Raw genomic sequence first — 22,179 nt, 5'->3', positions numbered from 1 at the left:
CTGGGAAGATGACGTAATGTGCTCAGAGCTCGCTCCGGGGGCGACCTGCAAGCGGGGGCGGAGAGTGTTAACCCTTCAACCCCCAGCCGGTGGATGGAATAGCTTGTAGAGGCAGACCCAAGGGAAAAGTGAGCGGCGCCTTTAAGCCTGGGGAGGAAGGTTGGGCTGAGGACCCAGAGGCGGCTTTTTGCATTTGCTAGGAGCCCGCGAGGGGTGGGGCCTCGCTATGCAAATCTAAGCTGCTGATCGATGACGCGCCATCACCCCACGCGCCGCTTCGCGAGCCGATTGGCCACGAAGAGCCTGGTCCCATTGACAACAAACAAGGGGGCGCGCGACCTGTGGGCGGGGCCGCAGGGGGCGCGGGTTGGGGCGGGGGAATCCCGCCCCGCCCCTCCCGCGCGGCGCAAACATGGCGGCGGCTGGCACCGGCCGGTGAGGCGGTACCGGGAGGAGGCTGTAGGGTGTCATGGGCGGTGGCGGCGGCACCGCCCCCGCATCTCCCTGAGCGGGACGGTTAGGGGGGCCTCCGTGCCGAGCCGGGCGATGGACGAGAGCGGAGAGCTGGGCGGTCTGGAGACCATGGAGACGCTCACAGAGCTGGGCGACGAGCTGACCCTGGGGGACATCGACGGTGAGTGGTGGGTGGGTGGGTGGGAGTGCGGGGGCGCGCGGGGAGGAAGGGGTTACGGCGGCGCGCGGGTGCGCGTGCGCCCACCCCCCGCGGCCCTGGCTAGCGCGGGAAGAATCAGCTCGCGCGGTCGGCCCGGCAGAACCCATCCCTTTGGAGCGCGCCGGGTTTGGGCCCCCGCCCGGCTCTCGGTTCTGCGGCGCCGCGTGTCCGGAAGCAGAGCGGGGGTCGTGGGATCCGAGCGCTGAGGCGGGGGCGTCGCAGGTGTCCCGAGGGAGCGGCCTGAGGAGAGCGGACGGCCTCCGCCTCCCTCGCGCGCCTACACGCGCCGCTCGGGGTCCCCCTCTCCCGTCGCTTGAGCTCCGCATCGCACCTGTCACTCCCGGCCCGTCTGCGGGGGCAGCTGTGGGATCCCCGAAACCGGGTCCCCAGGTTCTGCGCTCTCATCTCTGGTCTTCCCAGCGTTGACCCGCGGCCAGGTCTCCCGGCGCTCAGGGAAACTTTGGGCAGGGAGCGGCTGCAGAAGCAAGTTGCTGAGGAAGCGAGCGGTGGCGGCGGTGTGTGGGCGCTTCTCCCCGGGATGGAGACCCGGGCGCTCCTGCTGTCGCGCTGCAAAGGGAATTAAGCAGCGAGAATTTTGAGTTGTGGCCCTTCGGGGGACAGGCTGGGGAGCGGGTAGCCTTTGTTTAGGCGACCTTTATAGCGAAGTGGAAGAGCTGGTAGGAGTCCAGGGATTCTCCCTTTCAGTGTTCTCATTTTTGCGACCATGGGAACCCAAAGTTTGGAGAGGGTCAGCTGCTTGCCCAAGGTCAACCAGCTGGTTTGAGAGCCCATTTCCTGGGCTAGTGTTTGTGTCACTGTATCAGGCTTTCACCTGATCCTTGGGGGTGAGGAGTCCAATGAACAGGTTAATAACCATAATGGTAACTCTCAGGAGCTGGGCTCTTTTGATGTTCTGATTCCCAGAGTCTTTGTACTGTTTCACTTACTCCTCACTACAGTCCCATGGAAGACTGAGGCCATATGTTTGCTTGTCTAAGGTCACTCACCTTAGATGAGAACCCATGCTCTTAAACCACTAACTCAAGTGCATTGCGCTTTTGAGTTTATAAAGTACAGCCATGTCCAAGATTTCATTACGGGCCTGCAGGCAGAAACGGCGGCTCCATCCCCATTGTACAGATGAAGACACTGAGGCAGCAGAAGATACTCTTCCAGGGGAAGAGATAAGTGGCAGCAGCTAATTGAAAAGGATCTGCTTCTGTGACATTTAACCCCTTGGCTTGTCCTTGCTTTCTGTTTCTGGTCTTCCTGGCAGTGAGCTAAGACCCTTTATTGAAGCACCAGGTCTAACCACAGATTTTTCCACTACGTGCTTCTAGATACAGAGATGTGTGTTAACAAATGGAGAAGAGAGGTTCTTGAAACTCAACAAGGGCCGCTAACATGTTTTGAGCATTTATGTGGCAGGCACCGTGTTAAGCACTCCTACACATTAATGTTCCCAGTCCTTAACAGTTTCATCAGGTAGATAACGTCTGTTATACTGCTCTCATCACCTTTGAGATCCTGAAACAGAGGTTCAACATGGTTCGTTAACTTACCCAAGGTTACCTAGCCAGTAAGAACATCTAAGGCTGCCCATCAGCAAGCTCCCATGAAGAAATTCCTGTGCATTTTGCCTTCTCATTCCGTAACTGATTCCTGTTTATCTTAATTTGTAATGTGTTAAATTTCCTAGTGGTTAAGTATTAGCCTTTCCCCTGTAGATTTCTGAGTAAAATATATATTCTGGAAACGACCACAGTGGTTTAATGGCTTCGCAGGTCCCCATACCAGACTGGGGGAAAAAATGACTCCCTGTCTTACAACGGTCAGCAAGCATTCAAGTGCCAGCTCTGGTCTCTGAGCTGTAGGGAACATGAAAGATAGGAAAGAGAATTTTATGGCCTCATGGAACTTAAGATCAATAACAATAAAACTGTAATGCTGAGTACAGAATGGCTTACAGTAAGTGAAAGTCAACATTGAAGGAGCTTGGTAAAGACTGCCACACCAGGAAGACGACTCCAAGGAGGTAGCCTTTCATCGGGGTCTTGGAGCACAAGAAGGGTTGAGTGGGCTGAAGGCCAGTGATCTACAGCTACAAATACCCCTGTATTCTTACACATCCATTCCCCAGGATGTCAGCTGAGGGCCCGGTTGTTCTGTTGCCTTCGGCTATGTTTCTTGCACTTAGAACTAAGTATTTGTGGAATGCCTGAATGAATTTAGTGACCTTGGGCTAGGGAGGATTCTAAGCTGTACTAGACACAGCCCCTGGGGTTGGGTTGGATCAGTTGCTTCTAGGAGCCAGTCATATAGGGAAGAGACTGGATATGAATACATACACTTACTTTGTGTGTGTGGTGGGGGTGGGGGTGGGGGGTGGTGGTGGTGGTGGTGGTGGTGGTGGAGGAGGGGTTGATATTTGCAACCTGGAGCTCTCATGCCTATCTCCAGGAAGTCCAGGAGGGCAAGAGTACTTCACTGGGCAACATCATGCTTGCTGTAATCCATGAGGGCCCTTCAAGGATGAGTCCAAGGAGGCCACATGCATTCATTTATTCAGCGCATCTCTTTGGTGTGATGGACAGAGTGCCGAGGGTCGCTTTGAACAAGACATACTCGATCTCTTCTCTCTCAGGGAACTTAAATTCTTGAGGGAGGAAACAAGCTGAGCAAATAACTGAAATGAACACTTCCGGCAGGACACATGAAAATAAAATATTGGCACCTGCGTGGCTCGGTGGGTTAAAGCCTCTGCCTTCAGCTCAGGTCATGGGCCTAGGGTCCTAGGATCCAGCCCCACATCAGACTCTCTGCTCAGCAGGGTGCCTGCTTCCCCCCTCTCTCTGCCTGCCTACTTGTGATCTGTGTCTGTGAAGTAAAAAAATAAAATCTTAAAAAAAAAAAAAAAAAGGGACGCCCGGTGGCTCAGTTGGTTAAGTGTCTGCTTTCAGTTCAGGTCATGATCCTAGAGTCCTGGGATCGATACCTTGCCATCAGGCTTCCTGCTCAGCAGGGAGTCTGCTTCTTGCTCTGCCTGCTGCTCCTGCTGCTCCTGTTCTCTCTCTCTCTCACTCTGATAAATAAATAAAAAAGTAAATAAACAAACAAACCCATGTTATAGAGAATAACCAGGGCAGATTAATTTAGACGGGGTAGGCAAGGGAGGCCTCTTGGTGGAGAGATCTGTCCTCTCTTTTTAAAGGGATGCCCAAGTTGGGATTTTTATGTGATATATCGACATTTTTAAATGTTGGCTTAAAGTGGGTTTTGTTTGTTTTTTAAAGAAACATACTGTAGGGCCAACAAAGAAACCTGTTGTGTTACTTCATCTCCGGGGCCTTGTTTCACCGCAGGATGCTCTGTTGTCCCAGGTCCCAGGCCCCTGATGATAGATTATCTAGAGCACTTTCTTTGATGGCAGATAGCTGTGTTATGAGAAAGTGCCTTATGTATTGTGATAAAGCAGGTCTTCTGGAAACGCAAAAAGGTGAGATATTTTTCCACTGGAATCAGGAGAGGCACAGTGACAGAGGTGTCCTTCTCTTGAGTCCCAGAAGGATGGGTGGCAGCATCAGCCAGACAAGCACATGGCAGAGAAGGATCAAGCTGCCTTGGAGACAAAGGGTTACTGATGAGTTCTGGGACTCTATGGTGTGTGTAAGGAAAAGGTAGAAGATAAGTTCTGAAAGGTGAATTGGAGCCAAACCGGACAGTCTTCATACCTGATGCATATGTATTGTGGAATGTGGAGAGGGAGTTGCTGAGTGAGTAGGGTGATGACACGATAAACACGGATTTTAGGAAAATTTAAGTGTGGTGATGGGCAAAGAAGATTGGAGTCAGGGAGACCAGCCAGGGGGAGCTGCAGGCATCCGGGTATGAAATGATGATAAAGAGGGCGATGGGGTTGGGATAGGAAGTGGCCACTATGCAAGTTGTTGGACATAACAGGATGGGGCCTCAGCAAAGACCTCACCTTGAAGGCAGAGCAGAGGTGGAGTTCTAAGATCCCATCCTGGCTTCGGTCCTGGAGCATTGGGCAAGTTCTGAAGCCAGCAGGAAGAGCTAGTTTGGGGAGATGATAAACACTTGCCTTAACTGGGCAGAAATTGAGGTGCTGGTGGCTGGGAAATCCACTAGGAGATCAGAGGCCAGTACTCAGGAGAAGGTCAAACTGGGGATAGAGATTGAGGAGTAGTCACTGGAGGTGAGAGAAGGTAGAACTGGGAGGTCTGATCGGGTGAGGAAAGTGTAATAAAAACTACAGGAAGGAGAGCTTTTCAGGGAGTGGTTAGTGGGTGATGGGGGTAGTGGTGCAGAGGACATCGGGGATGACAAGTCCACGAAAGAAGTCCTGGGATTTGGCAGTTAGAAGGTCAACATTTGACAGAGCAGTCAGATGAAGGGGTCCAAGTCTATATAAGCCAGAAAGAAGTCAGGAGTGCGTGGGTGATGGCAATTAGAGACAGCTGTTTCCTTTGGAGGAGGTCGAAGAAACTTTTCAGTGAGCTCATTTAACTTTCTGTCTTTGGGATTTGCCCTGTTCTGAACACTTCGCCCAAATGGAATCCTACATCGTGTGGAGACATCATGTTTCATGTAGCCATCAGTCAGTTGATGGACATCGGGGCTGTTTCCACTTTTCGGCTGTTACAGATGAAGCAGCTAGGAACATTTGTGTGCAAGTTTTAGTTTGGGTGGAGGTTTTAATTTCTCTTGGGTTTGTATTTTTTCCCTGGGCTTCTAATAGCACTAGTTACTCACTAGCTTACTTTCCATGTCCTGGCAGTTAATTCAGCCCTAATTCTTGGAACAGAAACTCTCAGTAGGGTGTTAGTTGCTTTTTAACCCCTTGTCACCGTCTCTTCTGAAGCCCTCCCTTTTTGCCCCATCTGATGTTTGTCTGGCTCTACCATCCCACACTTATCATGGGATTACTTTAGCCATTACCCTGGGGGTGATATTGAAGCCCCCGTTCCCTAGTTGTTTTGTTTTTTACACCCTAGTTTTGATGGAGCTCATCCTCTGGTAGCTTCCTGGGGAAGAGTACATTAGAGGTAAATTTAGGGTGAGGGGGGCCTTGAGTGTCTTAAAATATCTTTATTCTAACCTCACGCCAATTTGATAGTTTGGGTGAGTTTAGAATTTTAGTTTGCACCTAGTTTTATATCAGAAGTTTGAAGGCCTTGCCTAATTGTCGTCTCGCCTCTGGTAGTTGAGAACTTGGATACCATTTGCTTCCTGATCCCTTTGTGCCACCTGTTTTCACTTCTGGACGGTTATAGGATCTTTATCCTTGGTGTTCTGAGTTCCTTGGTGACATACACTGATGTGACTGAACTGTCAGTCACTGTACCTACTTGGGGGGCTCTGGAGGGCTCACTGTGTCAGACACGTGCCTTCATGCAGACCTCCTCACTCCCAGCCTGCTGAGGAACTTCCAATTCCTGAGCCTTCGGGTAGCACCACCTTGTCCTCTGCTGCCTCTCCCTGCGGTCTGTGCCATCTCTGGCAGAGAGCGGGACACTACCTAGCATTGAACAGGTGCTCTGTAAAGGTGTGTCTCATGAAGGCTGGCCCTTCAAGCTCAGGGTGTTGTGTGGGCCCCCAGCCAGGTGTCCCCATCAATGGGGAGTTTGGAGTGGCCGACCTGATGAGCCAGGCTGGCGTGTGGGGAGGGTGTGGCCAGCGCAGCCCTGGGAGGCTAAGGTGCCCAGAGAGGTGGAAACCGACTGCACATTTCTCCAGTGAGTCATGGTTGGGGAAACTGCTCATTGAGGTGAAGCGCAGGTCTGCTTTTTACCCATGTGCAGATCTTTTTCAGGACATACACTTTGTTTTGACACTTGACTCTATATCACTGTTGCTCATGTTTGGGTAGAAAGAGCTACTGTTGCTCACAGCTTATTTGCTTTCTACCTGATTTTAGCTCCTGATCTCAGCTAGTTCCATTTCTTGGGACATAAAAGTTTTTTGGGATTGTTCAGACCACTGAATCAGTCTCCTTGGGTTTCTCCTCCCTGGATCTCTTCGGCTGTGCCCTTGACAGACACTGTTCTGCATTCACACCCAGGCCTTGGGCCTGTTATTGAACAGTCTTTTCTGTCATTCTCCTACTCAGCTCATGTATTGGCATTTAAAAATATGTATTTTTGTGTCTATATCCACTGGATCTTTTCTCTCCTTCAGTTCATAATTTAAAAAGTTCTTGAACAACTTGATTCAAAAAGGGCTTTCTGACTATCAGACTGTTTGTATCTTCTGGATTCTGGCTGAACTTTATTAATGTGTGCACAAAATGTTACATTTTCACTTACGGGTTCCTAGGTGTTGAAAGAGTTGACGTGGGATAGCTGTATAGTCCAGCGTAATCCACCCAAATAGGCAGGCCTTTGCACCTCCACCTCCCGTGGAACGTTTGGATCATTTGCATCTTTCCATCAGCATAAATTCTATTGTTCTGAACAGGTAGGAGCAGGTTATTTCAGAGTCCGTCTGTTGGTGTCTGTTTCCCAACGAGGACCTTACATCACTAGGTGGGTTAGAGCTCCTACACACCACCATCCGTGGCCCTTCCAGTTTGGAGACTCTCCAGTACTAAACATGACTGTGATTACTGTGCTGGCTGTCATTTACTTGGAAAAGATCGTTATTTCTTCAAAAAGGCAATGGGTTCACATGGCGAAATACAAGTATGTAAGAGGGGAGCGTGAAAAGTCATGCTCCCAGGCCTCCCCCATCTGCTTAGCACCCACCGGCTCTACTTCCTTGCAAGTAATTCGTTTTGTAGTTTCTTTTACTTTCTTCAGAACTTCCTTAATACAAATATAAGAGATAAATGTAGATTTTAATATTTGCTGCCTTTTTAATTTCTGCACAAATAGGTAGCGTGCGACAAGCTCTGTTCTTCTGCACCTTCACCTTTTCACTTAATTGTGTGTATTGGAGATCTTTCCAGTCTTTACTGCTGCGCGATTTTCCATGGCACGGGTGCCATGCAACGCATTCATCCAATTCCTTTTTGATGGACATTTGAGAGTTTTTTCCAGTCCTGCTATTAAGAACAATGCTGCGGCACCTGGGTGGCTCTATCGGTTAAGCATTCAACTCTTTTTTTTTTTTTTAAGATTTTATTTATTATTTATTGGACAGACAGAGATTACAAGCAGGCAGAGAGGCAAGCATAAAGAGAGGAGGAAGCAGGCTCTCTGCTCAGCACCCAATGCGGGTCTTGATCCCAGGACCCTGGGATCATGACCTGAGCCAAAGGCAGAGGCTTTAACCCACTGAGCCACCCAGGCGCCCCAAGCATTCAACTCTTGATCTCACGGGTCTTGATCTGAGGGTTTTGAGATCAGGCTTTGAGTTGGGTTCCACTCGGGGTATGGAGCTTACTTAAAAAATAATAATAATAAAAAAATTTAAAAACCCAAAACAGTGCTCCAGTAACTGGCTTCATAGATTCATAATTTCACGCATGTGCAGGTGTAAGTGTGGGATAAATGAGGGAAAGTGGGATTGCTGGTCCAGGTGGGGGTGGGAATATCTACATCGGATGCCACAGAACCAAAGGGTATCAAACGTATAAAAGGAAGGGGCAGGCACTAACATTCTGTTCTGGCCCGTGTATTTGCAGTTTTGAGAAATCCAAGGAAGCTGCTGTCCACAGTGGATGTACCACTTTGTAACCACCACCAGTGTGTGGAAGAGGGTCTGATTCCCCTCAGTGTGCTGGCAGAGTCCAGAACTCTGGTCCCTTTATTCCGCCTGCATTTGCCAAACGTGCCATTTCAAAGCTCACGCCACTCCCTGCGCTCCCAGTAATACACACATGCAGACCCCTTTGTCCCAGCCTCGTCGTGCCTCACTTGACTTTTCTGTATTCGAGACCACTGGACAGTCCATGGGTAGTGACCAGCTTTCTGAATGATCACCTCCTGGGTCTCAGATGTTCGCTTTGCTTGTCCAGGACCCCGTGCTTGTGAACTCTGCCACTTTCAGTTTCTTGGAGTGATCCTTCATCAGGTTTGCTTGCTCTCTTTTCTTTTAAAATCACTCCTTGGGGTGCTGGGTGGCTCAGTCTGTTGAGCGTCCGACGCTTGGTCTCAGCTCGGGTCGTGATTTTCAGGGTTCTGGGTTTGGGACCCCGTGTTGGACTCCATGCATAGCATGGAGCCTCCTATTAAAAAATGCTCCTTAATGTGGAGCAGTTCCTTATTTTCAGCTTTCCACTTTGGGGCACTTGAAAAATGATTTCTTGTTTTACATTGTTTTGCTGGGACTCTCTTCTCTGTCTGGGCTTTCTTTAATGTAGCTTCACGGTGGCAGCCCATGGAGCCCTGAAATTTCAGTGTGTCCTCTTAGAAAACATTTTGGGGACTTGCCATCACTATAAACGGTGTTCTGGAAGTTGCTTCCTTTCGCTGTAATTCTCTTAAGACTACTTTTCACCAAAATCATCGGACATTATAGGGAGTACCCCTTGTTCTGAATAGCTCCGTTCTCCTATTACCTTCCTTTGAACTTTAAAAGTCATTGGTGTTCTCTAGGATAAAGTGACTTTTTCTTTATTAGTTATTGACTGTCCCCACAGTCGCCTTTACTTTTCTGTCCTTCACCTGGTTTTGCAATCGCTGTGTCTACGCAGGCATGCAGTTGAGATCTTTACAGGACCTGTGTTATGCGGGGTCTGGGCACAGCACTGGTGGGGTAAACAAGCAAGTGTGTTTGGCCCTTTACCTACAATTGCCTCCTAATGTGGTTTTGCTTTTAATCCTTCCTCCCAGTTCTGTGGTGTGCTACAGACAAGAAACTGGGGCCCAGATTACACAATTTGTAAGTGATAGAATGATGACCTCACTCCAGACATGTCTAACTCCAAAACCCGTGTACTTTTCCTATATCTTGTGCTACATCTCTGTCTGATGTCAGTGGACTTCCTGGTTGCAAACACAAGCTGGTGTGGTGGACGAAGGCCAGAGAGACCCTGGATCCTCTGCTCAGGTACACATTTAGGGACATGTGTTTATCATGAGGGGTCTGCCGTGGACTTGAACTTCAAGTGACTTCCCCCTGGGCCCTGCAGCACTTCTCTGAGCCTTAGTTTCTGCTATAAGGTAGGGACTGGCGATGTCTACGTCACAGGTGTTGCAAGAAGTGAACAAAGCACATAGAAGGAAGAGGACAGGAACTGACATGCCCTTTTGACTGTATCTGAGAATGAAAGAGGAACTTCACTTCGCAAGTTGACTCTTAGGACCAAAGGGCCCTTTTTGTAATACAGTTTTGGAATGTTTATTTCTTCCTTTTGAAAGGGCTTTTGTAGGTGTGGTGGGCGGGACACAAAGGAGCAGTCACAGAGTACAGGGTAAAATGTTCCATTTTCGGACCACAGGATTCAAGGGTTAAACTTGGTTGACATTGTGGATTTGAGGGGGGGCGGTCATTGTGGAATTTTTTAGAGTAGCAGGATCCCAGAGACTGGGGCCTTCAGGTAAGGCTCTCTGGGGAACTTCTGTTTAGAAACTAATCCTAAACCATTGACTGGCTTGGAAACTGGAAAAGCACAGCCCTTTCTGCAGTACTTAGGCCCTTTGGAATTGCTAAAGAATATGTGTCAGAATGTCCCTTACAATCTGGCTTCCGCATCTGGCGGGTGGAACTGGTCTGTTGGGTTCAGAATCTGGTTTGGACCAGTGGTAAAAATCCGGCTGCAAACCAGATGTAGAGCTGCCTTGTTAAACTGCTGTCTGCCCGGCTGGGGCCTTTACCATCCCACAGCAACAGGGGGAGACCCTGCTTCCGGCTAAGTGTGAAATTTATGGTGAAGCCTTGTAATTTACAAAAGTTGGGCATTTGTCTTCCTGACAGTGCTGTGAGGTAGATGGCTTACTTTTTATTCCCATTTTGCAGATGAGACACTGAAACAGAGAGAGAAAATGAATTGCCCAAGATGTCCCATGCTGATGGGAGTTGGGAGTTGAATTTGGGGCTTCTAACATGGGTGCCCATACTCTTTCCTTCCCTGTGGCAATGAGGTGGAAGGTATCCTGACTCAGGAAGCCTGTCTTAGGAGACCCTGCTCTGGTCAGAAGTCTTTAAAAATTTTTTTTGAAACAAATTTTTGGGGGCGCCTGGGTGGCTTAGTGTGTTAAAGCCTCTGCCTTCAGCTCAGGTCATGATTCCAGGGTCCTGGAATCGAGCCCCGCATCGGGCTCTCTGCTCAGCGGGGAGCCAGCTTCCCTTCCTCTCTCTCTGCCTGCCTCTCTGCCTACTTGTGATCTCTATCAAATAAATAAAATCTTTTTTTTTTTAAGATTTTATTTATTTATTTGACAGAGAGAGATCACAAGTAGGCAGAGAGGCAGGCAGAGAGAGAGAGAGGAGGAAGCAGGCTCCCCGCTGAGCAGAGAGCCCGATGCGGGACTCGATCCCAGGACCCTGAGATCATGACCTGAGCCGAAGGCAGCGGCTTAACCCACTGAGCCACCCAGGCGCCCAAATAAATAAAATCTTAAAAAAAAAAACAAAAACACAAAACTTTTTAAACTTGTTCAGACCAGTTCAGCACGAATGAGTATCCACTATATTCACAGCAGTGTTAGACTCTTTGGGGTATTGGATATGAAGGAAACTGTCCCCACTTTCAGGGAGCTGACCTCTGAACAGCCGGATTTACAAAGTGAAATGCAGCAGAGACCATGGCAGAGATACAAACTCCAAGGTTTTTTTGAGCACTGGCGAAGGGAATTAGCAAGATCTTCACAAGGACTTTAGCATTTGAGCCAACATGTGAAGGATGAGTGAATAGAACTTTAGAAAGGAAAAGTGTCAGGGTGTTCATTTTTTTTTTTTTTTAAAGATTTTATTTATTTATTTGACAGAGAGAAATCACAAGTAGATGGAGAGGCAGGCAGAGAGAGAGAGAGAGGGAAGCAGGCTCCCTGCCGAGCAGAGAGCCCGATGCGGGACTCGATCCCAGGACCCTGAGATCATGACCTGAGCCGAAGGCAGCGGCTTAACCCACTGAGCCACCCAGGCGCCCCAGGGTGTTCATTTTTGACAGAATTGGAGCAGAGTTGGGAATAATTTGGCATGTTCTGGGAACATGTGATTCAGCGTGGCCAGAGTGCAGTAGAGAACTAAGGTTCTCAAACGGCAAAGTGTCTGAGAACCCACAGGTCTAGGGTGGCATCCAGGAGGGGCGCCTAAGGAGTGGAGCGGTGGGATCAGAGGTTTCTTGTGGAGGCGCCTTGCAAGCTGGGCTCTTACAGCTAAGGGGGCGGGAGAGAGGAGTCGTGTTCCAGGCTCAGGGAACAGCCCTTTCGAAAGGCACTTGGGCGTGTGGGGTTGGCAGGCTACCATCCTGATAACTGTTGTTCCTTATCTTCCTCAAACATGGTTTTGGTCTGGTCCCTCCCTCTGCTGCGTCTGTGTGCTCTATCAGTCAGGAGTCTTGGTGATAAGCAGCGGAAACTGCCTCTGGCTAGCGTGAACGGAAGAGTTTACTGGCACGGACTGACCAGAAAAACTACAGAGCCAAGCTTGGAAAACGGGCCAGAACCAAGGGATGCTCATCTGCAGAGCTTAGCTAAGGCGAGCCCCGGGGCTGCTGGGGGAGGACCCCGCTGTTTTCCGTGGCAAGAGCCATGCCCCTGGTTGGGGGTCTGCGAGAATCCAGGCTGATTGGCAGAAAGCCTGACCTCCCACCAAGACCACCCAGTGGGGGTTCTCCACAAGGAATATCAGGGTCCTGGGGGGATGGTCAGCCAGATGACAGACAAACAACAAAAGTGGCAAATGTCCACTACATTTTCTGTGCCTCCCTTGGCCTCCACAAGAAGAGCCAAATGCCTTACGGTGCCGTTAAGGCCTTTCCCAGCTTAATTGTCAGCAACAGCATCTGCCCTCTCTGTTCACACTCTCTCCATTTCAGCGGCTCGCAGGGCATTTCCTGGTGCTGTGGTTTTGTTCAGCCCGTTTCCTTTGCCTGCAATAACCTTCCTTCTCTCTGACTCCTAAAACTCTTCGTCCCCTGCCTTCCAGCTCGGTCAGTCCTGTCTCTACTCCCTGACGGCCCTTTTTTTGTGAGGCGCCTGGCCGTTCTTGTCCTTACCACCCTGGATGGGAGTTGGTTGGCTTTCTCTGTCTTCGCTGGGAGATGGGAGGTGGGAGGAGAAGCAGCCCTTGTGAGTCCTGGCTCTGGGCCGGGTCCCAGGCGAGGTGCTCAGTGGCCTCCAGCGCCTCGCAGGGTAACCCACAGGTGTGGTGCAGGTGCGGGGGGTGGGGGGTGGTGTTGGTAGCATGACTTAATAACCTGCTTTGCAAGTATTTGTTTTGTCCTTAGTCTTAGGGAGCTTTGAGGGTGGCCGTGAGCCGAAGGACGGGATGGTGGGTTATTGGGGTCTTTCACCTCTGCCTGGCTGGCTTTAGGACTGAGCAGGGTTGAGATCCCCTGCTATGGAGACTCTGCACCTGGGAGAGTCGGGAGGGTGGTTCTGCTTGCGCCTGATTTTGTGGACACTTGGTCACCTGGCGCTGTGCAGTGTGATGCCCTTGTCTTCCAGAACAGGACGGTGTGGGATGGGTTCCTGGGAGTCTCACTCTCCATCTTGCTCACCTTTCTGTCTCTTTCCAGGAGAGGGAGAGTCTTGCCTTGCAGTGCAGGGAGGGGCAAGTGACTAGCCGGAAATGCAGGCCGACCAGAGCTGACAGTCCTTCCCCTTCTCAGTGGGGGGTGTTGGCTCTCTTTCCTGAGTGAGGCACGCAAGGAGCATCTCCCTGCTGCTGGGGTCTGTCTGGTGAATTCCCTTCGGTGATAGAACCAATGCATCTGTGCAGCGTGGTGGCTGAGAACTTGACCTCAGATTCCAGCTCCACCACCCGACTGGGTGACGTTAGACAAGCAGCTTAACCTCTCTGTGCCTCCTTTACCTTGTCTGTGAAGTGGAGGTGATAATGGTGTCAAAGTGTGTGGAGATTAACTGAGGGAATCTGTGCAAAGTGCTTAACACAACTGCTGACAACTAGTAAGAGTTTGGTAAATGTTAACAATTAGATACTATTTTTATTAGCACTGCCACTAATTGGCTCAGGTTTTTTCTTCTTAATTGTTCTCAAAGTCTCTTCTTAACCTCTTCCTAAGAGCAGGCATTTAAAAGTAATAGGTGGAGTAAGAGGAATGGCCTTTCAAAGTGGGGTGCCAGCAGTCTGATGCCTCTAACTAGGTGTTGAGTAAGGGCTGCCTGGGCCCCAGGGTGGGGCGCTTGCCCGGTGTCCAACCTGGTTGCTGACTGCAGGGCTCTGAGCCCCGGCCGGAGGCTGGGCCTGCGCAGGGAGGACATTCCGGAGAGGAAGGCCCGCAGTGTGGTTTTCGGGGACTTCTGGGGCAGGGCACTTGTGAGAAGAGCACAGGCTTGGGAAGAGGAAGGGGTGACTGCCACTCACTCAGCCACCTGCCTGCGACCACGTGCAGGCCATCCCCTCTTTGGACTTGGACTTAATCCGTGTAACCACCGCCACTTCTCACTAACTTTTATGTCGGCCCTGTTCTCCGCGCTTTACACACACTAACTCTTTTTTCAAAGAGTAGCTGAAGCTGCTGCCTCACAGGGAGATTGGAAGGTTACATACCGCAGTATGTGGGCGCGTGCCAGCGAGAACAACTGGGGGGTAGTGCTAATGGGGTTCTTCTCCAGTGGCAGAAAAATGTTTAAACTTCGCGTATAAATATGTACTCACACACAAACAGTAGATAAATAGTAGTAAAAATCAACTACAAAAGATTCTTGGGGCGCCTGGGTGGCTCAGTGGGTTAAGCCTCTACCTTCGGCTCAGGCCATGATCCCAGGGTCCTGGGATCGAGCCCTGCATCCGGCTCCCTGCTCCGTGGAGAGACTGACCCTCTCCTTCTGCCTGCCTCTCTGCCTACTTGTGCTTTCTCTCTCCATCAAATAAATAAATTAAAATCTTTAAAAAGAAAGAACATGTACCTCTTGAAGGCTTTTAATTTTGTATTTGGCACATAACAAATGCAGTTAATGTTTGTTGAATGCATGTCTTAACTGATGTGTCTTTATTTGTTTTGTATTTTTCAAAAGATCGAGAGAGACTTCTAGAAAAAGCATCTTATCAAGGCAGAAAGCCTCATTTGGAGAATAAATGTAATCATTTGAGTAGGAAGGAATGCTCACAGAATACAAATAGGCAGGCAAAAATATCTCTCCCCTGTTCCCCCAGTGAGTCAGTTACATGCATGCTCGCCCTGAGATTTTTTAATCTTCCATTAGCATTGAACTTAATATTGGAAATAATGAGATGGATTACATAAGCACCCCCCTCTATACCACACCCCTCAATTCTCCTTACTTTGTCACTCCAGGTCTCTCTCGCATCTCTCTCCCAAGTTGTGATGAGCACACACGTAAAATCCAGGCAATGTTGTTTTATAGGGAAAATAGTATGCATAGAGGAGAGATTCAGATAAACCAAAATCTGATCTCAAATCAAATCTCGGTTCAGCCACTTTGTAATCTTATGAGGGGACTCAGGCAAGTAATTTAATTTCTTTGAATCTTATTTTCCTCATTTATTAATAAGCAAAGGAGTAATACTGGTCTTAGAGTTTATATAAAGTACTAAGTAGGTATCAGTGAGAGCTATTATTATGTTGTCCACCTAGAATCACTGTGAAAGTAATTTTATTTTTTTTTTTAAAGATTTTATTTGTTGATTTGACAGACAGAGATCACAAGCAGGCAGAGAGAGAGAGAGAGGGAAGCAGGCTCCCTGCTGAGCAGAGAGCCCAATGCGGGACTCGATCCCAGGACCCTGAGATCCTGACCTGAGCCGAAGGCAGTGGCTTAACCCACTGAGCCACCCAGGTGCCCTGTGAAAGTAATTTTAGTCATAACCACCTGTGTACTTTTAAATAATACATAAATGTGATCTCTGATTCTCATCAGTTGATGAAGCTCTCCAAGTTTTGTTTCAGCTATTTTGATATTATCCTCACAAGTCAGAATTCATTCTTAAGTATGTGCCCAGAATACTTAATGTGTTCGTGATGTTGTGGGGTTCTGGGGAAGCCAGCAGCCTCCCCTATACAAACTAGCAGGAGCAACTACTGGGCCAGAGAGGCTCCCCTTCCTAGAGCATTGTTGGACTACTTGCTATGGCATTTCCTTCTTTGATAAGGAGAAACATCAGGTTCATCAGCATGAGCTATAGAACCTGACATGATTTGACCCTGACTACCTGCCCAGGCCGGGGTCCTGCCAGTTGCCCATTCTCCTCAGCAGCCCGCTGTGCTAGCTCTATGCTTCCAAGCCTGGGCTTGTGAGATTCCCTGGGCCTAGAATTCACATTGGGTGCCCACCAGCCTTAGTCTAGCTCCCTCAGGAAGCTGCTCCACTTACACCTGCCCTGTGTCCTCCTTGCTGCTGTGATTATGTCACTTTCACTAACTCATTGAGGTCAAGGAGTTTTTTTTTTATCATCTCTCTAGGCCAGCACACAGTGGGTGCTCAACAGGCTTAAATCCTTTTGCATTTACATACCCACTTCACCAAAAGTAGAAGCTTTACAGAAATTGCAGATTTGTCCAGATTTTCCAGGATAACCTGGATTTCAAAAATATCTTGTCCCATTGTGAGGTGATATGTCCCTTCTAGTTTTGGTTCAGAAAGCATAATTGCCATTTTGACAGATTGTGTGAAAGTTGCTTTGGGGAGCACTTCAGGGAACTGATGCCAGTTTTTTAAACTGCCAGAGTGGTTAATGGTTGAAGAGGTACAGGGGAGTGGAAGATTTTGTCCATGTACTTGTGAATTACAAAATATCAAAAAAACATTTAAAAATATAACTTACTATATTTAATGTGGCAAACTAAAAACGTTTATATGTGAAAAACCTACTCTTATACTAAGACATCATCAGCACATATCAGAGATTTATTAACATTATTAGTGAAAAAACCATAAAGATGACAAATCTGGGGATGCCTGGGTGGCTCAGTTGGTTAAGCAGCTGCCTTCCGCTCAGGTCATGATCCCAGCGTCCTGGGATCGAGTCCCACATCGGGCTCCTTGCTCAGCAGGGAGCCTGCTTCTCCCTCTGCCTGCCATTCTGTCTGCCTGTGCTCGCTCTCTCCCCCTCTATCTCTCTGATAAATAAATAAAATCTTTAAAAAAAAAAAAAAGATGACAAAGCTGGGTCAAAGGAAAAGGTAACAGAGGTATTTATGTAGTTTTTAAAAAAAGGATGCAGGAATAAGATTGCAAATTTAGTTGCAAAACTGGTTACTGTCTTACAGGGCAATAAAAATAAAGCTTTCAAGTTTATCTTTTTTAAAATTGTTCACAGCTTACCAGTTTTCTATTACATGAACATCTAACTTTACAGAATGTGGGTCTGATCTGTGGTAAATAGAAAGTCAGACAAATTTATGTTTCTAGAGCATCAGATGACTTTGATGTAGTCAGCATAGACATGGCTACCTCTAGTATAACTCTAAAAGGACATTTTTTTTTTTGCCTTATTTTTAAGTTTCAGATAATCCCCCCTTTTTTTCTTTTTCTTTTTCTTTTTCTTTTCTTCTTTTTATTTTTTTTTTCAGAGAGTGTGTGCTGGTGTCCTTTGGGAGTGGGGCGGCAGAGAGAGAGAGACTTAAAAGCAATCCCATGCCCAGTGCAGAGGCAGGGCTCAGTCTCACTACCCTGAGACCCGAACTGACACCAAGAGCGGGATGCTTAACCAGCTGAGCCACCAGGCTCCCCTCAGATAATTTTTCTTAACAAATAAATCACAGCTGGTTTCAAGAGCTCAAAGATGGCCGGCCTGAGGTAGAGAAGAGTCCCGGTGGAGAGTAATCCTGAAGTGGTTTTGAAATGGAATTGTGAAATTCAGATGGGAAGAGAGGGTGGTAAAGAGCAGAAAAGGTGGGGCACGGGAGTCACAGAGAAGGCTCTGTTCCCTAACCCCGCCAAAGGCATGTGCAGAAAAAGGGGTGGGTATTTTCCCCAGGTGAATGATGAGCTAAGGTGAGTGGGAAGTGAAATCCCTTGGAGTGGGAGGGAGCAGTCGGTAGGAAGCTTTGACGCTTGTGTTTTAGAGATTTGATTTGATTTGAAAGACTGTTGGACCAACAAGATACTCAAAGACGACAGTTGTTACTGGGTAGGAGGCTGCGGTTGAAATCAAGGCAGAGTATGGAAGTTAAGCGAGGAAACTGCTACCGTGAAGGGAGACCTGCCAGAAGTGCATAGTAAACTGGCCGAGGAAAGAAGCAGAAAGAGCAGTTGAAGGTCGTGCTGAAGATCATTGTTCTGGTTGAAACTGGGAACTGCTCTGGGAATCTGCTGTGTGGGACAGAGGAGGCAGGACTGGCCAGCTCAGCTGGGACTCAGGCTGCCCTTAACAGCCAGCCGGGCAGGCAGGGAGAGAGCCAAACAGAGCAGACCAGAATGCCATTTGAGAATGACTCCGCTTCCCTTTGTGCTTTGTCTCTTAATTTTCATCTATCTCGTTACGTAATATTTGATATATGCAGAGATACATTAGTGTGTGTTATGCAACACACGTGTTTGAGAACCCCCACCTCCCTGCCCAATTTTCCTTTGTGGTTTCTTTGTAAGTAAAAAGAGTTTACTCATCCCTCCCCTAAAACATAGGATGCCTGAGTCACTAGTTTGCCATCCGGTGTCATTCAGCCCTCCTCCGGACTCCCTGTCCCCCAAGAAGGTGACCCAGAATTCCCTTTAAGAACATGATGCTATCCCTGTGCTATGAGCTTCTTAGCAAATGGGCCCCCTGGTGTTTGGAATGGTTTTAGGCACCAGTTTGCCTGTTAACCATTGTCCTATGCTCCTTACAGTCTTGCATTTCAGGGTTTCTGCGCAGAAGGGTGTAGTTGACAGCCCAGCTTCTGAACTGCTCTTCTGGTGACCTGAGGGGCGATAACTAATTTTTCAGGTCCTGAGAAAGCAGTGGGGACTACACATAGCAAAATGGTGGAGAAAAGTTACCTCACTATTGACCCTCAGGCTTGATACTAGTCTGCATTTGATTTTTTTTTTTTTTAAGATTTTATTTATTTATTTGACAGGCAGAGATCACAAGTAGGCTGAGAGGCAGGCAGAGAGAGAGAAGGAGGAAGCAGGCTCCCTGCTGAGCTCTATCCCAGGACCCTGGGATCATGACCTGAGCTGAAGGCAGAGGCTTTAACCCACTGAGCCACCCAGGCGCCCCTTTTTTTTTAAAACAAATCCTAGGGAAGGGTAGGAAGGAAGGAGGGAAGATCGGATCGTCATCTTGAATTCAGGATACTTGTTTGTTTGTTTGTTTGTTTCTTTCTTTCTTTCTTTTTATTTTTTCCAGGATACTTGTTTCTTAAGAAGCTTGCTTGTTGGGAATAAACTTTTGTGCTTATCTCCCTCTCAGTCAGTGGTTGTGGTCCATCTCACTCCCAGCAGCCTACAGACATCACATACCACATTTATTCAGTGTTCTTATGTTGTTGGCCACGTCTGTTGTGGGGCAAGATTAAATAAACAACACTCCATGAAGAAGGTTTAGGTGACTATCCTAATCTTGGAGATGCGGGACCTTTTCAGTGTAACACAAAAACCATGTAATATCATTACACAGTATTAGCATTTGTGTATAGGCAGTTCTGCTGTAACACAACGTATCTGTTCCTAAAAATCCCCACACTGAGCAAAATTGTAATGCAAACCACAGCGTGTGAGGAAGGTGGGGTTTGGGTAACAACACTCAAAATCTTCAGTGGTAACAAAAAGAAAATAAAAAGACTGGAAGCTAAGAACCTAATAAAACAGCTCAGTTTACAGATTCTTAGTGGGTAAGAAACACAGAAATACCCCAACAGATAGGACCCCTTACCTTAAAAAAGACCTAAGGTTTGCTCGTGGAAGTGGGCGTTAGAAGTTCCAGCTTCCGAGCTCCTGTGTAGTGATGGGCGGAGGGCAGTCTACAGTCCATGGGAAGTTCTGGTCCCAATGTGGATGGTTGTGGTTTGTAACACGTGCAGTGAGCTGACGAAGCTGGCGGATGTTTGAGTTGTGCGCCTTTGCTCATTTCGTGTAGTCCTGTGTGGCTCATTTCAGCTGGGAATGTTTTTGCATTTTCTAGTGTTTCTCTCATGCATAAGTAAACACAAAATTCACGATAGGCCCAGATTGTTCCCTGATAAATCCAAATGCACTGGAACAAATTCAAATTTTCAAAACAAGGGTCCAAGCAAAACTGACTGTCAAAAACCCTGCCTCGAATAGCATGAACTAGGCATTCCCGAGGGCCAGGCCCTGTGCCTTGGAGTCCATGCGCTCTCAGCGTCCCCGCCAGGTGGGTGTAATTTCAGCCTCATTTTATAGGTGAGAGAACTATGGCCCAGAGAAGTAAAACTTTAAGTTATAGGGCTAGGGCATAATAACTTAACCCTGTGCCATTTTTTTTTTCTCAGCAACTTTGTCTTTTTAAAGATTTTATTTATTTATTTGAGAGAGATTAAGAGAGAAGAGCACGCAGGAGCAGGGCGCAAGGGAAAGGAAGGGGAACAGAAGGAGAGGGAGAAACTCCCCACTGAGCAGGGAGCCTGATTTGGGGGGAGGTGCTTCATCCCAGGACCCTGAGATCTTGACCTGAGCCTGGACTTAACTGACCGAGCCACCCACGTGCCGCTCTTTTTTCTCAACAAATTTAAAGAAAAATAAAGTGGATTGTATGTCAATTGTACATCAATAAAAAAGAATAACATTGTGGCGGATATTTGCACATATATAAGGAGGATATACCCACAGTGTATGAAATTAAAAAGAAACAAGTAGCCCAATAGAAAAATGCACAAAGGTCAAGAGCAGGCAATTTACAAAGGGAGAAATACAAATGGCCAGTAAAATTGGCAGGGAGACATCCAGCCTCATTTAGCGCTCATTCATGCGAGCCAAAACAGTTTGATGTCATTCTTTCCCCACCGCCTGAATGACAGAAACAGATGTGGGGAAATGCTGGCAGAAGCATAGATTGGTATAGCCTCCCCGAAGCACATAAACCCGTCCTTTGACCCCGCCATCAATTTCTAGAAGTTTATCCCAATCATCAGATCAGTGGGAAAAGATTTTTGTAAGAGTTGTTAACACTGGAGGCACCTGGGTGGCGCAGTCGGTTAAGCGTCCAACTCCTGCTTTTAGGCTCATGTCCTCAGGGTTGTGAGATCGAGCCCCATGTCGGGCTCCGTGCTGCTTGAGATTCTCCATTCCTCTCTCCCCTCCATAAATAAAGCTAAAAAAAAAAAGAAAGAAAGAAAGAAAGAAACAAAAGTTGTTAATGCTAAAAAATGGAAAATAGCCGTTTGTCATCACTAAGTGGTGAAATTCTAGGGTGTCAATACCACATGTTACGATGCATACTTCGGGACTCCCCCAGAGAACACTGTCGTAGCCATAATGGCTGACACGGAACACTCCCCATGTCTTACTGAATAAGGGGGGCAGGGGGCAACAGAGCCTCTTCAGTGCGATCCCACTTTTGTAAAACTGTCCTTACACATGTGTGTACCTGCGCGTGCAAGCAAGCCCTGCTCTTGGGAAGGACACATCGAAACATCGACAGTAGATGTCTCAGGGAGGTGGAATTGCAGATTTTTTTTCCTTTAACTTTTTTCTAAATTTTTTCCATAGTGTGACTTTTATGATTTTAAAAAAGAAAGTTATTTTAGAACATTATCTGACACAAGGCAGTAACAAAATACAAAATCTAAGAAGAATAAATGACCTTTGTGACGTCTCTTAGAGCCTATCTGGGCCAGGTAGCAGATGCCCAGTGAAGGATTGTTGCCTGACTGACTATGCAGTTTGGAGACTGTGTTACCTCATTTGGGGCTTTAGACTCTGTATCCCTGGCCAGAATTAATCTGCCCAGATTTTGGGTCACCTTACTCTCAGGTGGCTGCTGCTAGCTGGGCCAGGCAAAGTGCTTGGTGGTTGCAAGCTCCTCAAAGTGCACATGAACTTGGGGTCTCTGGATGAGGCTCTGGATGGTTGCAGTGCACAGGTGACAGCCGCATCGTCTGATTTGGGCTATGAGCTTGAGCTTTTAAAGAGATCAAAACCCAAGTGTAGTTTCTTGAGGCCCAACTTACTTTATTAAGCAGACTTACCCCTTACTTGAAGCAGCAGCTAAAAAATGGGACTGTGGCTTGTTTGGGGAAGGTAACCACTGGTAGCACCCTGCCAGGTAAGCTCAGGTTTGTAGGCCTAGGGGCCTCCCAGGAGGCCGGAGTCTGGCCCTCCACTCTAGGGACCGCAGCTCGTCGTGCAGGATCTGGAACGTCATTTTCAAAGCCCCATAAAACCTGTGCCTTCTCCCATGCCTCTCTTTTCTGGGTTTCATGGCCCCCGGCGGAAATGAGAGCCAGTGTCATTGTGGCACTCCAGTGATTGGAGCAGCAAACACAGACGTTAGGATTCTCCCACGGGGCG

General features: G+C 48.0%; 1 protein-coding gene across 1 annotated transcript in view; it reads left to right on the top strand.

The window, feature by feature from the left end:
* The first annotated feature begins 234 nt into the window (after positions 1 to 234).
* Positions 235 to 22,179, top strand: part of SREBF2 (sterol regulatory element binding transcription factor 2) — a 59,348-nt gene continuing 37,403 nt past the window's right edge. The window contains exon 1 of the mRNA XM_059401900.1: positions 235 to 634. Coding sequence (XP_059257883.1) covers positions 250 to 634 — 385 coding nt within the window. The 5' untranslated portion in view covers positions 235 to 249. The remainder of the gene's footprint in view (positions 635 to 22,179) is intronic.

The sequence above is a fragment of the Mustela nigripes genome, chromosome 6 (assembly GCF_022355385.1).
Source record: "Mustela nigripes isolate SB6536 chromosome 6, MUSNIG.SB6536, whole genome shotgun sequence".
Lineage (NCBI taxonomy): Eukaryota > Metazoa > Chordata > Mammalia > Carnivora > Mustelidae > Mustela > Mustela nigripes.
This window is presented reverse-complemented; position numbering and strand designations above follow the sequence as displayed.